This window comes from Tasmannia lanceolata, unplaced genomic scaffold (genome assembly GCF_043159265.1).
Source record: "Tasmannia lanceolata isolate RefF3 unplaced genomic scaffold, GAP_Taslan_0.1 ptg000025l, whole genome shotgun sequence".
NCBI classification, from domain to species: Eukaryota; Viridiplantae; Streptophyta; class Magnoliopsida; order Canellales; family Winteraceae; genus Tasmannia; species Tasmannia lanceolata.
In genome coordinates, this window is record NW_027518702.1 from 7,765,338 (window position 1) to 7,786,998 (window position 21,661).

General features: G+C 37.5%; 1 protein-coding gene and 1 long non-coding RNA gene across 4 annotated transcripts; one reads left to right on the top strand and one right to left on the bottom strand.

Moving 5' to 3' along the window:
* Positions 1-91: 91 nt before the first annotated feature.
* Positions 92-8,118, top strand: LOC143858313 (thioredoxin-like 4, chloroplastic). The gene is made up of 3 exons (XM_077368968.1): positions 92-288; positions 2,832-3,428; positions 6,477-8,118. Exons 2-3 carry the CDS (start codon positions 2,955-2,957, stop codon positions 6,588-6,590), a joined length of 588 nt encoding a protein of 195 aa, XP_077225083.1. The 5' UTR covers positions 92-288; positions 2,832-2,954; the 3' UTR covers positions 6,591-8,118.
* A 9,785-nt stretch (positions 8,119-17,903) lies between these two features.
* Positions 17,904-20,458, bottom strand: LOC143857921 (uncharacterized). Of its 3 annotated transcripts, none has more exons than XR_013238799.1 (3): positions 19,971-20,458; positions 19,521-19,661; positions 17,904-18,361 (listed from the first exon to the last, which is right to left on the bottom strand). It is a non-coding gene; the product is annotated as an uncharacterized LOC143857921 (long non-coding RNA). The 3 variants fall into 3 exon arrangements; XR_013238798.1 differs by having other exon boundaries at positions 19,521-19,614; positions 19,971-20,456; XR_013238797.1 differs by having other exon boundaries at positions 19,521-20,458.
* Positions 20,459-21,661: the final 1,203 nt, after the last annotated feature.

Below are 21,661 nucleotides of genomic sequence, written 5' to 3' on the forward strand. Positions count from 1 at the left end.
CGAAATTTTGACCGAAATGTCGGTCAAAATATTGTACCGTTTCGGGTATATATGATTTTGGTTTCGGTCTCTTTCTAGAGGGTTTGTTTTTTTCCCCTTTCAAAACACGTGAACAGTTGCAGAAATTTGTGTGGTAAGGATGGAGCCTGTAGGCCACCAAAGAAAACCACCAAGAAAATGCAAAACGCTCGTTGATTTTTCAATTTTCGGGAGGGTTTCTCTCAACTGCTAGACTTAGATTTTTTTTCTTTCTCAATCCGTATCTTCTTCTCATCTCGACACAAACAGGTAAGCATTTTCCTCCATAGAGATGTTCTATGTTTTCATCTCTTACTAAAACCCTGTTTTTTAGTTTTTATTTTTCGAACCCATATAGTAGAAGAAGATACAAAGGACCATTTTCTTTTCTCATTTCTTTCCCTTGTATAAATAATTCCTGTTTATTTCGGTTCTTGCAAGATCTTTGTTCTTGTTCTTCTAATACAGCAATTTGAACTGCATAAATGTTGGCCAAAGGAAAAGAATAGGAAAGCTAATTTATTGGCCAAGTCAATTCCTATGGAGATCAAAAGAAGTAGGCAAAGTTTTTAGAATGTGAACCAAGGGAATTCCTAGTTTTGGACTGACTCCTCAAAATCCAAAACAAAAGTGCCTTAATTTTATTGACTACCCAATAATTACTTTTCAGCTAGATAGCCCAGAGGGTAAATGGGGTGGTTTCTAAGAGTATGGTGTTAGAAGATTATCATGAAGCTTCACTTTACAACAATTTAGAGAAGGCTTGAGGAATGTTAGGTGCTTTGATTTAATTGGGAAAGAAAGGAGAACATGATTCTCTTTATTAGTTGAGAAAAGAGGCATGATATTTGAACATGGTTTCAATCAAGTCAATGTTCACACGGGGGGTGGGGGAAGGTTTTGGACATAATTTTTCTACTAAATAACAAGTCCATAGTGAGAATAGGGTTATGAATGAGGAGACACTTTCGAGAGATAAGTGACATTTTTATTAGTTTTGATGAGTGTTCCTTCACTCATACACATCGTGAAGGAAACACTAGTTGTTTGGTACAACATGCTTAAGTTGTAGTCTTTTTTGTTTTTACTTTTTCTTCTCTTTTGCTTTGTCTTCTTGTGTCAATTTTACTTTCAGGCTGCCCCTAGCATATCTTTTTTATTCTTCTTTTATCAGTTCAAAAGAAAAAAAAAAGTTGTGGATCCCGTATCAAAGAAAAATAGCAAGCACCAGATTTTGAAAAGCCAAGGGCTTCTCCTAATAATTTTCAGAATTCAATTATTTATGTCAGGATTAATGATGGGAATAGTAGATTTTCGGAGTTGATCAATTGGATCACCATTTGGAAGAGAAGCTTCTGGAATTATTGGCTTTTAAAATGTTTCTATCTTTTTGAGGAAACAATGGCAAGGGAATGGATACGATCTATGTTACCGAGATATTGGTAAGCATATACAATACGATTAGGGATCAAGCACAAGGACCGCTTAAAGCCCAAAGTCTTAGGATATGGGTACGACGAGAATTAGATATGCTTTTTTCATTATGGGTAAAGATCATTGAAAGCTAAAACATGATACGCATCAGGAGTACCTGAGTGGCCAAATCTATGATATGCTTTTGTAATATAGGCGAGGATCGTTAATTGAGCATCATCAACTTGTCAGAAAAAAGGGAAACATAATAGAATATGGGTCAGGAGTATCCGAGGTGTGTCCCTTACCCTTGCCGAGTATCCTTATCCGATTCTTGGATACTCTAGATTTCTAAAGGATCCAGGTATCATAGTATAGGATGGTATTGGCTATCCCAGAGAACCGTAAGTTGCTATTCCTGGATGAATCCCAATGGTTTTCTTATTGATCAAGTCAGCTACCGTATCTTGGCTATTTTTAACTAAGTTGTTACATTTACAAGTTAGTTGACAAAGGTGTCATGCACAATCCAAAGCTTGGTTTAGGAGTGTGGCATTACCATAGTACTCAGCCTTTTAATATCCGTTGCAAATGGACAATGTTGAAGGGATATAAATCTTTAATGTTATCTACTTCAATGATTTTCTGGCAATCCCCTTAAAACACATGTTTCTGCTATAGGAGCATCGCACCTCATCTACCGTGCAAACCCTTAAAAGATTTTGGATTAATGTAATACTCATGGTTTATCTAACTCATTACATTCTAATTAGAATTAGTATAATTACAGAAATAAAAATTTTGGTGTGTAGTGGCTAAACAATCTAATTATAAGATAAATGAAAAAATTCCGCTCATGCTATACAATAAAGTATATCAATTGTAATAACTTCTTCCTGGATTCAGTGTGTATATATGCTCCCATTGATAGTTTCAGATGCAGGCATATTCTTACCTGGAACATTTGATGGATCTGGCTTTAATTTTGAAATACTACAAAAAATAATACTTGTTTAATAAATTAATTTAGTCCTATGGTTCGTACCATCCATGCTTAATGAGCATCTCCAGTTCATCATTTTGCTTGTATCTTGTGAATACATCCTAATCCTATTGCCAGTTTAAGAGCATAAATTCTTTTTACTTGAGGCAATTGATGTTTCTCTGTCTTTATTTTGAAAAGCAAAGAGTATTACTTCTTAAATTAAACAAATCTCGTATTTTGCCACTGCTGACCATCATTGTTCACTGCCCATCTCCTTTACTTATTCTGTTTGCATCCTTCTCATCTTGTATTCTGATATTTCACACTCGTTCTTATTCTTGAAGACATGAAAATATCAATAATTTCATGACAAACTAATATTTTCTATTCTGATGGTTATGGTTTTGTTTTACAGCTAACAGTTACAGGGTAAGTGAACAATCAATTTAGAAGGCATTTTATTTATTGTGGAGACTATCAACAAATCTCATTTGTTGGAAATTTCATCCTGTTGTTGAGGTGCTTTGCTATTTTTGCAATGCCAAGGCAGAGTTTGCTCCAGCCAAGGGCCTCTTTTAATCCTGTGAAAATCCTTGATGGACTTCCTTGTGTAGTTCCTGGGTCACTTCATGCAGGGTTCCGAAATCAGAGTAAATTTTGGCTATTAAAAGCAAACATTCCTTCCATCTTAAAGAATGCAAATCTGGACACAGTAAAACTTAATAATGGCGTTCAAGCTACAGAATACAAAGACAAGTTGGGTGAAAATCAAGGAGAACTCTCCGATATTGATGAGGATGATGGGCTTTGTCCTGTTGAATGTGTAAGAGAATTTAAGACTGATGAGGAATTTCTTAAAATTTTGGATAGAGCTAAGGAAACTAATTCCTTAGTTGTGGTAGATTTTTATCGTACTTCCTGTGGAAGCTGCAAGTATATAGAACACGGGTTCGCAAAACTATGCAAGGGATCTGGTGATGAAGGGGCACCGGTTATATTCTTAAAGCATAATGTAAGTATGGTTCATTACTTCTGATTAATTTGGACATTCTGGATGTAAATTTAGTATATTTATGCAAATTTATGAAATCCACTTTTTGACAACTCAGCTTTGAAATAATTTTGGTTTCATGAATTTCCTAGCATTCTGAACTTTGAATTTTACATGCTTTCTACTATTTTTTTAAACATTCTGTAGTTTCAAAGATAATGATTCCTTGACCTATACATGGGAAAACCAGTGCAACGTCCCACAATCACATGTGTTTCTTTTTCTTTTAATTATCCCTTGCATGCACATTTGGCTGTAGCTTTTGTCATGCCTGTTTTGTTTGGAGAACTTGCTCAAGTGTCACCCCTGACCACTGGTATACTCTTGTAAACATTTACCCATTTGTTTGAGGGAGTTGATTTCAAAAAAAAAGCATGCTTTTGTTGTCAAGGGTAAATCCAAGATTTTTTGGGTGCAAAATTCAAGGAATTCCACCATCCCACAAAGAGGCTGATAACCTGTTTGTGCTAGCTATGAGGGAAAAGGTACACCCATTCATGGATTCGTGACTGCTGTATTAGTGTATTTCATGTGTTTGAATTAACAGACGATGCCTATTACTCCATTAGTTGTTGTTTTTTTCTGGAAATGCCGGATTATAATAAAGTAAAACATGGAAGAACCCCGCTACCGAGATGGTCAGTACAAAAGAAAACAAAGAAAACAAAGAGAAAACAAACAAAAGCTATTCAGAGCCCTCATGGAGGGAGAATAAAAAATCTCCACTTGTGATGATCCCTCCATTAGTTGTTATAGAAAGTTTGTAGTATCTGATTGTTTGAAATCATGGAACACATGTTCAAATGTGCAAGAGTCGCAATCAGCTATTTCTAGCCAAATAGGAGCTTTCAAACGCGTCATTGACTAGTTTTTTTTTAAACTGATGTGAGAGTTAACATAACCGTAGGTTCAAACATTTACTCAAGGTTTCCTAGAGATGTGGGAGTTTTGTGCATTAACTGAAATGATTTGAAAATATGCAGAAGTTCTCCAGGAGTAGTGGTGAATCATAAGTGTGGAAAAAGTCAGCTGGACTAATCTACATTTTATATATACGAATGTAAAATGAAAAAAGGGCAAAGTGGTCCAAATGAGGCAATTGACATAAGGTTTGGACAGGCTTGCTTTGGTTGGAGAATAAGGGAAATGATTCGGTGTTAAACACCCATAGGGAATTCGTTACTTATGAGGTTTTCATTATCCAATCAAGATCATCTGGTGATGGGATTTCGGCCCCATTTGCTTTGTCAATAATAGGTTGACTATTAAATTTGGAAGAGAATCTACAACAAAAGGTAGGAGAACTCTCTCTCTCTCTCTCTCTCTCTCTCTCTCTCTCTCTCTCTCTCTCTCTCTCTCTCTCTCTCTCTCTCTCTCTCTCTCTCTCTCTCTCTCTCTGTGTGTGTGTGTGCAATTCCAGAACCAAACTCTCTCTCTCTCTCTCTGCAATTCCAATCAAGATCACCTTTTTGTACTACTTAGAGTTAGCTTAATGAGATCTTTATGAATCACAAATCCCGAGAAGTTAAGCCCTCCTCTGTTTAACTAAGTAGGAGGACTTGACCAAATATTACTTCCTCCATTATTGCTCACAATCTCTTGCGGATCGCAAGATTGAAGTTCGTACCTATTGGAATTGTTCCTCCACCAAGGTGAACCCTTAGATACCAAATTCACCCGTTTTTCTACACATCTGCCCGCCTTTTTGTTTCATATAACAATTATTCTCCTCACGGCCCCTTGCAAAAAGGCTTACCCCACCCAAAGTTCCTTGTCTCCATAAATCCACAATCATAACCATGCACTATGTCTAATTTTCTTTTTTGATATTTGCATCTCCTTTTCATCTCGCTAGTTGTTCCACCACCATTTTATGTTACTTAATCCATGACATTGCCTTCTCATTTCCATCCATAAAATCACAACAATTTCCTGTATTCATGGTTAAATGGTGGAATGGATCAGAAACTAGTTTTGGTTCTTAGAGTTGATCATCTCTCTAAAATCATGTCAGTTTGGCACTTTTATACGCGCATCAAATGCTATAGTTTTTATACATTTGAACAAGAGATAATGTTTTGAAGTTTAATGAGCAAGTTATTTGATAGGAGCTTGAGTATCATTTTATTATAGTTATCCTTTTTAGTATCATTTGATTATAGTTATCCATTTTAATAACTAAACTATACATTTCAACAAGAGATAATGTTTTGATGTTTGATGAGCAAGTTATTTGATAGGAGTTTGTTCTTCAAGATCTCAATCTGAGATTTTGAGGGATTGCTTTTGTGATTAAACCTCATCTAAAACATTCAAGATCCATTACCCTAAACCCCTTTTGAGCGTAGTTGAGATTTTCACCCTTTTCAAGCCCTAAAACTAGTTTTTGAGATCCCTGGCCTAAACCTACCATCAAAACTTCTACCTAAACCCTAGATTTATTTCCATTTACCTTTCTAGATCATAACTGTAATATAGACAACAGTATAACCCCAAAATTCCAGATCTGTAAAATTACCGAAATACCCGTTTAGTCTAAATCTGGACTGCTTTGAACCCATCACTGCTAACCCATTACTGCAGTTGATAATTTTTTTGATGTTCTTCATTGATTATTACTATTTCCATGCTTGTTTATATGTAATTCATCAGTATTTGCATTAGCTTTTAGTTATTTGGTTGCATGCATAAAACCTAGTTTAGGACTAATTTTACTATTAACAAATCATCCTACGAATCTTTATCATTTGATTGATTTGCATAAAATTAATTCTTGTTAATTGTTAGTTTTCTAATTATTAGCTGCAATTTAATTCTCATTATTGTTGCTGCACGTAGAATAGTCATGTGTTAATTCAACCCTAGATAGTTCCTAAAGCCTTTATCCCATTAGGAGTGTAGGATTTTCCCTTGATTAGGTATTGTCCTGCATCAAGCTTGAGTATCATTTCATTATAGTTATCCATTTTAATAACTAAACATGAATTTTGGTTTTGTGTATTACTACAGGTTATTGATCAGTATGATGAGGAGTCTGAGGTGGCTGACCGACTAAGAATTAGAGTAATTTTTCTTGAATGGATTTCACTTGGAACTAGAAATTTAATAAATAGCAATACATAGAATTGTATATCTAACTTTGGAAATGAAAGACTGAACATTTGGTTTTAGTTATGTGCGTTGCATTATAGATGTTGAGAGTGAAGAGAGTGAAGAGAATGCGTGAGTTAGAAATCTCTCCCCCTCACTTGTGTATTTATATAAAAGAGAAGAGTATAAAGACTAAAGTGCCCTTAGGCACACATATACACCTGCTAACACTCCCCCTCAAGCTGGAATGTATATATCAAGCATTCGTAGCTTGTTAAAAATGTTACTCAACTTAGCTTTGATTAATGGCTTGGTCAACATATCAGCCAATTGATCCACTGACCGATTAAACACTGTGCATATCTCACCCTTCTGGATTCTCTGACATATGAAGTGGCAATCTACCTCAATATGCTTAGTCCTCTCATGGGAGACAGGATTTGTAGCAATATGGATTGCAACCTTATTGTCACAATACAACTGAGAAGAAGAGGAAGGAGGGAAGCGGATCTTTGACTAAAGGGAACGCAACCAGATGAGTTCTCCACTCGTGTGGGCCATGGCTTTGTATTCGGCTTCGGCACTTGATTAAGCTATAACATCTTGTTTCTTGCTTCGCCATGACACCTAGTTACCTCCTATGAAGGTGCAATATCCAGTGGCTGACCTCCTGAGAGCTGGAGATCCTTCCCAATCGGCATCCGTGAACCCCTCTATCTTCTCATTACCTTGTTTCTTCAACAACAAGCCTCTCCCTGGAGTCCCTTTCAAGTACCTAACAATTTGAAGCATTGTTGCCCAGTGCGAAGTACGTGGTGAGCTCATATACTTGCTGACAACTCCAACAACAAATGAGATATCTGGGTGAGTGACTGTGAGATATATGAGTTTGCCAAATAACCTCTTATACCTGCTAGGGTCATCTAATAAATCCCCTTCCTCTGGACGAAGTTTCACATTCGGGTCCATGGGAACAGAAGTAAGATTCACTCCAAGATAGCCTGTTTCATCTAGTAAATCCAAGACATACTTCCTCTATGAGAGAGAGTCCTCTACTGGAAAAGGCTACCTCAATGCCCAGAAAATACCTAAGATGACCAAGGTCTTTTGTGGAAAACTCTTTCTGCAAGAAGGTCTTTAGCTTTTGTATTCCTACCAAGGTTTTAAATTTCGGTTTCAGAATGTGTTTCGGTCCTCACCGAAACCAAAATTTCAGCCGAAATTAGACGAAATCCATAAAACGGCTATTTTTTCTCCCAATTTATTTCGATTGAAATTTCCTTTATTTCGGTAATTTCAGCTGAAATTTCGGGATAATATCAAATAATTATCAAAAAATCCATATTTTTGGATGAAATCCCTTCAATTTCGGACCGAAATTTCAGGAAAATGAAATTTCTACTGAAATTTTGAAATTTCAGTCTCTGTACCATGTAGAGAGTGAAGAGAGTGAAGAGAATGTGTGAGTTAGGGATCTCTCCCCCTCACTTGTGTATTTATATAAAAGAGAAGAGTACAAAGACTAAAGTGCCCTAAGGAACATATATACACCCATTTGTTGTTAAAATCATACGATTTACGATTTGAATCATACGATTCAAATCGAATCGTGGGTTGAACGATTCAAATCGGAAGGAAGAATCGTTTTTTCGTAAAAATCGTACGATTCAAGTACGTTCCGACTTTGAATCATGCGATTTTTACGATTCCTTTCATCAATTTTACGATTCTGTTTGTTTTGGATTGTACCCTACCATACCTAAGATGATGGGGAAGACGCCGGAACAAATGACGCCCTCGCCGGAATACGGTCTACTAGAAAGAAGAGAGGTTCGGATTAGCGTAAGAAACAGCCCCACGCTGGAGAAAATGGGTTGATCTTCACGCCGGCCACCACCTCACGCCAGAGAAGATGAGTTGCAGGTGGTTAAAAATGAAAAATGAGAGAGAAAAAGTGAAAAAAAAGCTTCCAAACAGTTAAAAACAAAGATAAGTTAAAACGATGGGTTTTTTCTTCCTGAGGGGTATTTAAGTAAAAGGCATGTACGTAGAAGGTGTTTTAACCTCCGTTCACAAGCTTTCAAAAGGGTGTCACCCATCCACTATTTTGTCATTTTTTTGCCACCAATTAACAATTTTACCTCAATCTTATTGAAATTTGTTATTGTTTTTTTTTTTTTTTTTTTTTTTACTAAAGTCGTTGTTGCGTAAGGTTCTTTGGATTTGGATATGTAATGTTATGAGTTTAAATAACATGCAACTTGATGATAACAATCTATTTTTTTTTCGAGCCGGTCCACGAACTGCTTTATGGGTGGTCGCCAGCAAATCCCCATAAATTATTAAACTACTTTAGTGTTAATATTATTGCTTTCGTAGGTGCTTGGACTTATTCTAGGGAGTGGGTCTTCACACTCCCTCGTTTTGATATTGGCAGCCAATTATTTATTTTGGCTGCTGGTACCAATTAATGCCAGGAAATGAAATTCTGCTCTTTAACTATGATTTCGTGAACGGCAAAATTTATTGGCCGGACGGCCGGTTTGCGTTAAACTCTTGACCTGTGCATGGCCAGAAATTAAATTGGAAAACATTCTAAAATGAAACTCGGTTTGGAAATGAGTTTTTATACAGTGTAAGCCCTTATAGTCCTGTATTTTTCAAAAAGTACTGTATGGACCACACTAGAGGATGATCCAAACCATCCATATGATGGGACACAACGTAAACAGGTTGTGCCCAAAAAGTCATTTCTATAGGATGATCCCAACCCTCCGATCTATAGAGGAACTGCGTATTATGGAAACTTCTGTAGATTAGAGAGCTAGGATCATCCTATAGAAATGTTTTTTGGGCACAAGTCACTACCTGTTTACGTTGTGTCCCATCACATGGATGGTTTGGATCATCATAGAGTGTGGTCAATACAGTACTATTTGAAAACTACGGGGTTCGTCACGATAAGGTGCACATGCTTTTGGTTTTTTAACAAAACAGATTTCCGTTTTTGGAGGCAACCCTCAATTAAAAACTAAGTTCATACAGTTCATGTCACATGGTAAGCTCAATTCCCGTGATTAGGTCAAACATTTTCCAGCTATGTATATCCTACATCAATCATATTGGCATAGGAGAGAAATATAAGGTGTGATCTCTCTCGTCTAATTTGGAGGAGGCCATTAAAAGAGAACCATGATGGAAGTGAAACAAGTTCTTCACATGAATGGCGGAGTGGGAGATACCAGCTATGCTAATAATTCAGTCGTGCAGGTCTCTCTCTCTCTCTCTCTCTCTGCTATATAACCCTGTATTTTTTTGTACAGCCCACTCCATAGGATGATCCAAACCGTTCATTAGTAGGGCCAACACATAAATAGAATATTGTTCCCCAAAAAATCATTTCCATAGGAAGATCCTAACGCTCCGATCTATTGAGGGATTGCACATTACGAAAACCTCATTATATCAAGGGTTAGGATCATCCTACGGAAATCATTTTGGGGGCTAAACCTATTTATATAAGTTGTGGCCCAACAAATAAACGGTTTGAATCATCCTATGGAGTGCGCTTTCATTATTTTTTGAAAAATACTGGCCACACACTGCATAAAAACTCCGATAATTTATACTAACCATGTTTCTTTCTGTTTTCATTAATTGTTAATTTCCAGAAAACCTTTTCCCTTGGAAAATTTTACTGGAATTTTTTCTATGTGATGACTTTTTATACCTCATGCATGCAATGGTGGGGCCCAACACCTTAAACACATTTTTGGGTAAGGTGAGCCCCATTATTTTACACCCATGTATAGCATGAGTGGGACCTACTATTTTACATCTCATGTTTTGATATGGCAGGGTGCACCATCTCTACCCAAACCAATGCATATGGTGAGCCCCACAATTTTACACCCATGGTTAGGCCCACTATATCTCCACCCAAATCCATGTATTAGGGTGGGGCCCACCATTTTCCATCATATTTGGGTAGGGGTACCCACCAATGCCATTCAAACACATGCCACATGTGGGGCACATCAGTTTTAACTTATGTTTTGATGGGGTGGGTCCCGATCTCCACACATAAGGTGGGGCTCACCATTTTAATCCATGTTTTGATGGGTTGGGGCACATTGAATGCTACTCTCTCTCTCTCTATATATATATATAGAGAGAGAGAGAGAGAGAAAACGGTTCCTACACATATGTGTAGATAAGTTATCTACACACTAGCTTAAAATACAGTGGGGGCCACATTATTTGGGTGATCCAAACCATTTATTTTTAAGGCCCTCACATAGATAGAGTGTCCATAAAAAATCAAATCCATAGGATCATCCTAACCATTTGAACTGTGGAGGCAAAATATGGACTAATTTGGGAAGGTTTAAAGACATCCATTTTACCTCCACAAATCGTAGGGTTGGGATGATCCTATGGATCTGATTTTTTGTAGACACCCTATCTATGTGAGGGCCTTTAAAATGGATGGCTTGGATCACCCAAACAATGTGGGCCCCCACTGTATTTTAAGCTAGTGTGTAGAGAACTCTCTACACATATGTGTAGGAACCGTTCTCATATATATATATATATATATATATATATATATATGAGGTATATGATTGTACGCTCGACCGTACCTAAAGTTAGGTACGGTAGAGTGCCAAATCACATGGGTCCCACATTTTTGGTGGGCATCTAAACCATTCATTTGCAAGGCCCCATCATAGATAGGGTGCATACAAAAAATCAGCTCCATAGGATCACCCTAACCCATCCATCTGTGGAGGCCAAAATGGACAGACAGTGTTTGTCCACAAATCTGCCCATTTTGGCCTCCAGTTTTGGAGGGGTTAGGATGATTCAATGGTGCTGATTTTTGGGCTGCACCCTATCTATGATGGGGTCTTGCAAATGAATGGTTTAGATGCCCACCAAAAATGGGGGACCCATGTGATTTGGCACTCTACCGTACCTAACTTTAGGTACGGTCGAGCGTACAATCCTTTTCCTCTATATATATATAGAGAGAGAGAGAAAACGGTTCCTACACACAGGTGTAGATAAGTTATCTACACACTAGCTTAAAATACAGTGGGGGCCTACATTGTTTGGGTGATCCAAACCATTCATTTTTAAGGCCCTCACATAGATAGGGTGTCCACAAAAAATCAGATCTATAGGATCATCATAACCATTCGAACTGTGGAGGCAAAAGATGGACTAATTTGTGAAGGTTTAAAGACATCCATTTTACATCCACAAATCGTAGGGTTGGGATGATCCTATGGATTTGATTTTTTGTAGACACCCTATCTATGTGAGGGCCTTTAAAAGGGATGGCTTGGATCACCCAAACAATGTGGGCCCCCACTGTATTTTAAGCTAGTGTGTAGAGAACTCTCTACACATATGTGTAGGAACCGTTTTCTCATATATATATATATATATATATATATATATATATATATATATAGAGGAAACTGTTGGTGAGCTTAAGCGCACCAAACCTATGGTGCGCTTAAGCTCCCCAATGACATGGCTCCCCAATCACATGTGGTGATCCAAACCATTCATTTGCAAGGCCTTATGATAGATAGGGGGTGTACCAAAAATCAGCTCCATAGGATCATCCTAACCCCATTTGTGGAGGACAAAAAATGGGCAGATTTGTGTCTGTCCATTTTTGTCCTCCACAAATGGAGGGGTTAGGATGATCCTATGGAGCTGATTTTTGGTACACCCCCTTATCTATGTAAGAGACTTTAAAATGAATGCTTTGGATCATCCTAACAAAGTGGCCCCCATGTGATTGGGCGCTTAAGCTCACCATAAGTTTGGTGAGCTTAAGCGCACCAACAGTTCCCTTATATATATATATATATATATATATATATATATATATATATATATATATATATATATACATATGAGAAAACGGTTCCTACACATATGTGTAGAGAGTTCTCTACACACTAGCTTAAAATACAGTGGGGCCCCACATTGTTTGGGTGATCCAAGCCATCCATTTTAAAGGCCCTCACATAGATAGGGTGTCTACAAAAAATCAGATCCATAGGATCATCCCAACCCTACGATCTATGGAGGTAAAATGGATGTCTTTAAACCTTCACAAAATAGTCCATTTTTTGCCTCCACAGTTCGAATGGTTAGGATGATCCTATGGATCTGACTTTTTGTGGACACCCTATCTATGTGAGGGCCTTAAAAAGGAATGGTTTGGATCACTCAAATAATGTGGCCCCCACTGTATTTTAAGCTAGTGTGTAGATAACTTATCTACACATATGTGTAGGAACCGTTCTCTCTCTCTCTCTCTCTCTCTCTCTCTCTCTCTCTCTCTCTATATATATATATATATATATATATTGAATTTCTTCCAAAATTCTAATAGAATTATACATTACTTGTTTTTGCTTTTGTTAACAAAGGCCCACATTAAAGCCCCATATTTTCAATTCTACGCCTTCACAGTACCTATTTTACCCTTCTTTATGAATTTTTTATTATACATTTTGTCCACAAAGTCAACGGCATTTTTTCTTTGAAAAATTACGGATTGAGTGCATATGTTACATAATACTATGGATTATTGTAAACATATTACATAATACTACTGACTCGGACACCTTTCAAAATATTGACGAATTCCGAGCACCTAAGAGGAACAACATATTATTGAAACCTCTATAGATTGGAGGGCTAGGATCAGCCTATGGAAATGATTTTACGAGCACAACCTATTTCTGTTGTGTTCCATCACATGGACTGTTTGGATCAACCTATGATCTGGTCCGTACAGATCTTTGTCGGCCAGTGCAACGCACGGGGTTTTTTACTAGGATTTATATATATATATATATATATATATATATATATATATATATATATATATATATATATATATATATATAGACACACACACATGTACATTCCAATGGTCTTCTACATGATTTGATTATGAGGTCTGATGGGGGTATGAATGAATTAGGAGGAGGAGAGGTATTGTGGCCGAATAGGTTACACGCTTGGGATAGGAAGCATGGGGTAGGTGCAACTAGCTTGGGTTGGGCTCGGGTGCGACTAGGGATGGGGCTTAGATTGGGCTTGGGCGCGGCTTGGGTTGGGCTCAGGGTATTGGGCAAGGCCGAATAGGGTGGGGTTAAGGCCAAGGGAGCCATCGGGTTTGGGTCAAAACCAGAAGGGCTTGGGTTTGGGTCAAGGCCAAGTTGGCCATGGGTTCAAGTTTAATCGGATTGAGTCTAATGGGATGGGGGTTTGGATTAAGGCTATGTAGGCTGCGAGTTTGGGTTACGGCCAAGAAGGCCGAGAGGTTTGGGCCAACTTGGGTTCGGGTTGGGCCCTAAATAGACCAGGTGCGGGTTAGAGAGCAGCTTTAGAGGTTCACCTCGAGTTGGCTTGGTTGGATCTGGTAGCAAGTTGGGTTGGGTTCGGTCCGGGTTGGACCAGGTGAGTTGAATCGGGTTTGAGTTGGGTTGGACCGGGCTGGTCGTGGTTAAGTCGGGGTGACGCGCGCACATTAATTCCATGCAATGTTCATAGTGCAAGGGCCAAATTGATGACACATATGCTCGCATGATTGGATCGGACATGGTGTATATACACAGTGCATATCAAATTGCTTTGCATGCATATGAATGGTACACCCGGATATGGTGTATTCACACATCTCATAGCAAATTGCTTTTGGAAGATGTACATACAGTGCATATCGAAATGGGTTTGGTTCATTGATACATGGCACATGGAAAATCTGAATGATGTACACGGTGCATATGATTAGTGGGTTTGGGGATTACGTTCATGCACAGCCTCTAAAATATTCAATTGACGCAAATAATGCATTGGGTGCGTGGCATGGGTCTAAAGGATGCACAAATGCATGGGTCAGTCATCACATATATGGTCATCACATATGTGTACAGCATATGTGGATCCACTTAGATGTGGATAAGAGGTGGGGTCTGGTGAATTTAAGTAGGGGTTAATTAATTAGATGGGACATTATTACTTGTACAGCACATGTAACACATGAAATGGGTTCCACTATTGACGTCCATATATAGCATGGATGTCTGTGGCTAACATGGCTTAGGGGTTGGGTTTTGGTTCCAACAGCACAAAAGTGGTTGGGCGCATGTTTCACGGCCACTCGGCTCATAGGAATGGGCTTGCTTGCAGTCACAGATGGGAGGGAATTTGGTTAAATTGGGCTAGGTCTGGTTAAACCCAGTTTGGATGCGGCTAGATTAGGTGGATTCGATTGGATGCGGCTACGCTAGGTGGATTAGATTCGAGTCGATTGGGTTCTGTTGGGTTTCATTGGAAAGGGGTCTTATGGGACATCCATGGGGGTTCTAGGCCAAAAGTCTGCATGGGTTTATGTGATGACAAAATGACATAAAATAAAATAAAAAAATGAAGATAGAAAGGAGAGGGATGAATAAGCTAATCCATGAATGAGAGATAATTGAACTAAATTATTATAAATTTGATCCTAACTACAACATTTATTTATAATAAAGGCCTACCTTTTCCGATGTCTGATGATGACCCTTGCGTTCTTGAATCCTTCGGTAAAGCTCTTGTGTACTCCCAATTCAATGCAAGAGGAAGGGATAGAGAGAGAGAGAGAGAGCTGATATTTTTTTCGTGTGGGCTCTCTTGGAGTATTGAATTGTCTTGGGATGGAGCAATGGAGGGGTATTTATAGGGGAATGGGTGAGCTATGTTGCCTTCTTAGGAGTCTAAAGGTGTAGGGTGGAGATTAAGTGATGGAGAAAGGAAGGAAAAATGATGGCTAAGATCGAATTTTTCTAGAATATTCTCCCTCTTCTTTAGCATCTTCCATTTTAGCCATGGCCATGTTCAAAATGGTAGGCACTTATGTGGCCAAGATCAAGCATTAAAGATTTAGGAACAATTCAAGGTCCAAGATAATGCCACTTGTCCTTGGAATCTTTGTGGATTTGGAAGCAAATTTCAAGACAAGGGAAATGTCCAATTTGGTTGCCTTTGTAGAGAATGGCAACGATTTGGATGGCTGCGATTAACTGCAATCTCCATGTGATCGAAAGAAAGGGCGAGATGGGGTCTCCCAATATCCTGAAATCTTTGCAAAGATATGGACTAAGATTGGGTGGTTGAGATCAATTGCAATCAAAAGAATGGATGAGATGATGCCACCAAATCTCCTACAATCTTTGTCAAAGATTTTCCAAATGTTTTGAATGTGAAAATCGAAAAATGCAGTTTTCAAGAGATTTTGAAGTCCGATTTCGATAATTCTTTCACTGTTGGAATCGTTGATTTTTTCTCTTTCTTTTAAGCCCAATATTGCCATAGAGATACTTATTTTGGAATTTTCGACCAGTGAGGGCTCCCGATCTCCGCCTGTAGATCGTTTTTCCAAAGATCGAGCAAATCGGCGATCTAAACGAACCAACCGATTCGATCAACTTTGGGTCAACGGTTAAAACCATTAAACCATGATATTGACAATGATTGAGACATCAAAAAGTTCTGCTATCAATGATTTAATGGGATGATTTCGACACAGTGACAGGTCAACGCATAACTACATCAGAATAAGTACACATGCCAAATCTTGAACTCGTAATGTAATGCATGAAAAAGAAGGAAAAAAATCAAGAATTGATGGAATTTTGAAGTAGAGCAAGCAAGAAATGATGCAAGTTCGAAGCGGAGGAAGGGTACCGAAGTGATCTATAAGCATTTAAATGCGTTTCTGAGAGACGTTTCTAGGGGACTTATTATAACCCAAAGGAATAGGTTTTTCAATTATGAAATATCAATGCGTCAGAAATTAACATGCCATGTATACTTGAGCGAGGAAGGGGAGGGCTGCCACATCATCGTGAACAGTGGAACGGCCCTTTCTCCTTATTATATATAAAGAAAATGCGCGATATCACACTTGAACACAGTAAATAGTGCTCAAAAGGAAAGTCTAATTCTCTATTCTCCATAATCAGCTAAAATCTCATTACCCTTATATGTGTGTATATACATATAGATTTTCAGCACAAGATATATATTATTTTAGAGCAGATAGATTTTCACATGATAGAAACAGAATGAGAAAGATCCTAGTAAGAAACCCGTGCGGGCCGACATAAAAAGTAAAATTTTAATTAAAAAATAGAGGACCACTAAAAATACATGAAGTAGGATGCTTCATGATGGATGATTGTTTTTTATTTTTAATGTACATGGGCTAAAAAATCTTGAAATAAATTATAAAGTTGGCATTTTAATTTCAAACTATTCAGATCCTTATAATGCTCCATGTAACAGATTTGGAAAACCAAAACCTGAACCTCGTAGAGAGGTACAATGACTATCCATATGTATAGAAGAACAATTAGAAAAATGCAAAAGGAACAGATGAGTCTGTTGATGTCATTTGAAATTCACTTCCATTCGGCAACCACTTGAGTTCTTCTGACTTCACTGCATTGCCAGAGGACACCATCATCAGATTGCAAACAATATGCCAAAAACTGTAGCCACTCTCCAAGCTACTGGGATAAGAAATGAAAGTCATATTTCCCCTAATGAGGGTATGCAGAAGTCCTTTGCTTCACTTGCATACACCCATCACACAGCATTAATCTAATTATGGTCATCAAACCTTAAGATTATTAAGAATCCATACATGCAAATAAACAAAATTTCAAAGTTAACCCAAAAAAAAAAAAAGGATATGCCCACAGTAGAATTTGATGAAAATTTGTTTTTTTCCAAATGCTTTGTGAATTTTAGTTATTTAAAAAAAAATTGACTCAATCGAAATCTGAAATTTCAATCAAGGTTTTGATTTAAGAATCAGTTTTTTTTTTAAATTTTGATTAATAATCATGTTTAAACCCCCAAAAAAACAAGGTGTTAAACTACAAAAAAATTGGTTCATAAACCCCATAGTTCCATGTCATGTTTCAAAAAATTTATGAATATTAAATCAAATCTAAACCATCTAAATTCATAATACAACATATGTTTCCTCACAGCTGTCATGTACTCCATATGTCAGTCTCCATAGAACTCCAAATTACTTAAAGACTTTTCAATTAAGGCAACGGAGTCCGAGCAAGAGATAACCTTTGAACTGTCTCCACATAGCCATATGTTGAGTCAATAAAAGAAAGGAATGGGTCCATTCGGGTTCATTTCCAAATAACACAGAAATCAAACAACTTGAGGCCACAGGGGGGTTAGTCCGGGTCAGTTATAAAAGGAAGGCACGGGTCCATTGGGTTTTATTCCTAAATAACACAGAAATCAAACAACTTGTAGCTAGGAAAAATATATTCAATAGTAGAACAACAAAATAGAAGACCCCAATTATGTACAACCAAGTAGGGGAAAAGTACCTAAACCCAAAAACCACGCGAGTAAAAAATGGAACTGTACAAATTCTAAGACCTAGAAGCAAATAAAAAAAAAGTTACAAGATACATGGAGCCATATCCAACTATGCATCCTGATCTTAACAACTCCGCACCTTGGTTTTCTTAGCACACCTATAGACGGTAAATAAAAAAACAACACAGCATTTAGTGATCTCGTTAAACTGTACTAAGAATTAAATCATTGCACACCTCTTCTGAAGGAACCTTCGCTGAGGCATTAGCTCGAACAATTGGGGTACAGACCATAGAGTATGCTGATTACATTCTCTACAGCACCAGCCAAGAGCCACCGAATATGAGGCTGAAATCTGGCTTGTATTGATCACCCTGACATGCATGAACAGAAAGTTGGTTTGAAAAAAAAAAAGGCAGAGAATAAACAACTAACATCAAAAGATCCAGTAATACGGGAAGAGGGTTTAGAAAACGAAACAGGGGAAACACAACATCATTTGAAAGGGGAAAAGATAGTAAAATTAATGAAGAACAACATCATGGTTAATCCCATTGATAAAAATATCAGTGACAATCACCATAGCATCAATAAACATAATCACCGAACAATAAATAGAGAAAACAAAAAACCCATCTACAGAAACATTAAAACTTCAATAAAATTCCAAGAAACATCAACGAAGTCCTCCAAAGAAGTAACAAAAACCCCGAGCACAGAAGGACAGAATCACTGCTGAAAATGGTTGCCAAATGTGACCTAAAAGAGTAATATTATGTTCATTGTGCTTGAGAAAAAAATTAAATGTGCAAGAATATGGGCAGTGTGATGCTAAAAAAATAAAACTGCAGCTTACTTTACCAGCAATAAGCTGCCAGCGCGCACCCAGAATGTAGAAGAAGGAGCGGTTGTACAAATAGATGGAATCAAGAAAAACGAATGGGACTTTTATAAGCAAGGAAAAAGTGTGTTCTAGGAAGGCCCAGGCCAATGAAGGAGATGAGCATTGTCTCAGCCTAGAAATATAGGACTTTTCATCAATGAATAACACTAACAAATATTAGTCCAAGATCCAACACCACCTGTCTTCTTATGGCGACGAAGGCCTTTGTAAGGTCAATTATTCTCTGTTGGTAAGAAAAATGCAAAAATGAAATCTCTAATAAATTGAAATAATGAACACCTTTATTTCTGGAAAAAAATGTTTTGATTCCTGAAATACCTCTCTCAAATCTCCAGTGTCATCACTCATCATATATACAATAACTGCCTCTACGATAACACACATATGAACAGAAAAGAGAAACATCAGAGAAATGCAGCTAAAAAGGAATAAAATGTCAACCCATTAAAAATCAAAAGAACTGAAAAGATGCATTCACACACTCATATTGGATCTAAACAATGTAACATTTCCCATAAAGGAAAACAATCGATTTGAGATTTCAAACCTGGAAACCCAAATTCGTATACCCTTTTTAATGCCATTAAGCAGTCAATAAATTGAAAGCTGAAAATTGAAAAATTACTTACGCCAGGCAGGACATCGCAAGAGGTAAGCACATGATCTCCCTCGCCTACTTGAGCACATGATCTCCCTCGCCTACTTCTCAATCCCTATCAACTCCTTTTAGATATTCGACAATTTTCACATTCGTATAAGAGCTAATATTTCTGAATAAATTGAAAGTAAAAACTTGGAATCATCATCAGCATATAGACAAATACATGGGGCACATATAATATAAAAATGAATATTTTTATATCATCAACAAATAGCTACCATTTCCCTGACAAAATCACTTGCCTAGGCTGAAATGATAAATTTATTGTTTGCATAAAACAAAAGAATTACATAAAACAAAAAACAAAAAACACATGAATTACACATCAAAACAAAAAACAAAAGAATTACAGTGAATAAAGTTGAACAAAAAACACATCAAAGAACGGTGGATCGCTGCCGTAGAGAAAAGCATTTACCTTCGGCATAGATTATGAAGAGGCAATCAATTTCAAGAAGAAAAGAAAAGAAAAATTAATCCAAATTTAATGATTGTGTTATTATCTGTGTGAATACATGCAAATTCCTTATCAGTTGCTCTTTTTCTTTCCAGGAACTCAAAAAATAACCCATGAAAGAAAATAGTTAAAGTGAATAACGAAAAACACAAAAAAAAAAAAAAACACATCAAGGCCCAGGCCCTGTTTGTTTTAGATAACGACAACCTATTGTGGAGTCCCCAACTGATTATTGGACCGAAAATTGCACTAAATTTGGATGGAGGGGCTGTCCACGTGGGCGTGAACAGTGAAACCCCCATCCAGCTATATTATATTAGATGATGTGCTCAAACCATCTCTACGTAGAGATGGTGGTTCCCACCTCAACAATAACATTAGGGCTAAAACAGTGTGTCCCACCCGTCAAAAGCTGAGGTGTAAAATGGCAGGCCCCTCCCCCAAAAGAACATGAGTTGCAAAAGGATGACCCCCCGATGCAGGTGCCTATGCATATAACATCCATGCCTCATGACATGGATGGATCATCCTAAGAGGGCCCACAAACAACACCACCGCTAAATTTAAATCTTCATCTGATATTGACATGCTTTGTATGCATGTCAATACGTTCTAATTAATTAGCATATTACATCAATAGAAAGCAAGGCAACTTCTTATTGATCAGGTCAAACGAGTAACTACCCATCATGGAGGTGCTGAAATAGCAAGTTTCTTGGCTTCATGACAAGAGGACAGCAAACACGTCATTTGAATATGGCAAGTGATACCTACAACTTATTAGAAACAGTAACTTATCTTTTTTACGATGTCATTTCTTTTTATATGAGTAATGAATAAAATGAAAGGGGAGTTTTTGACGATTAAAAATATTGAAGGAAAAGTGTTCTTTTCTTGTGGAGAAAAGGTAAGGTGTTTTTACACTTCTTTCTTGGAGTTTCCCTCCAACGTGGGTTAGCTTTTAAGCACCACAATTATCTTTTTATAATTTTATCGGATCGTCATTGTCATTGTCGATCGCGCGCCCATCCGGCGTCAATTGGTATCATAGCTAGGCTCTGCGGGAGTTCTATCTACTGCGGATCCAGGAAGGCGATTATTCTATAATCTATGGAGCAATTGCAAGTGGGGTGAAATTCCTATCTTCTATGGCGATGGTGAGTGGGAGTGCACTACTTGCGAGGCGTGTTGCAAGCCATACGGACTGAGCCAGAAAGATTTGATTCGGTGTGCCAAGGAGACTGTAGCCCTATATAAAATCAATGCTAAACCAAATTTCTAGAGGAAAAGGTTTTTCAATAAAAAAATTTCTTGGAAAGAAAACAATGACAATGGAAAATACATGGTTAGTATCTATCTTCTATTATTATATAGCTAGATGGGGCTTTTGCTGTTGACACTGATGTGGATAGTCCCCCCATCTAGCATTCGATCCAACATGGCATCAGCTCAAAACATTTTATATAGTTACAAACCACCTCGTTACCTTTCCGAGTTTTCATCTTCTTTGGATCATCATGTAGTGTGGTCCGTACAGTACTTTTTGAAAAATATGGTGTTGACTTTTTATGTGAAAGTCTTTTTGTAATTCAAACTTACAGTGGGGTGTTTTTAGTCATTATATGTATGCTTTTGGGCTTCTCATTCAAATT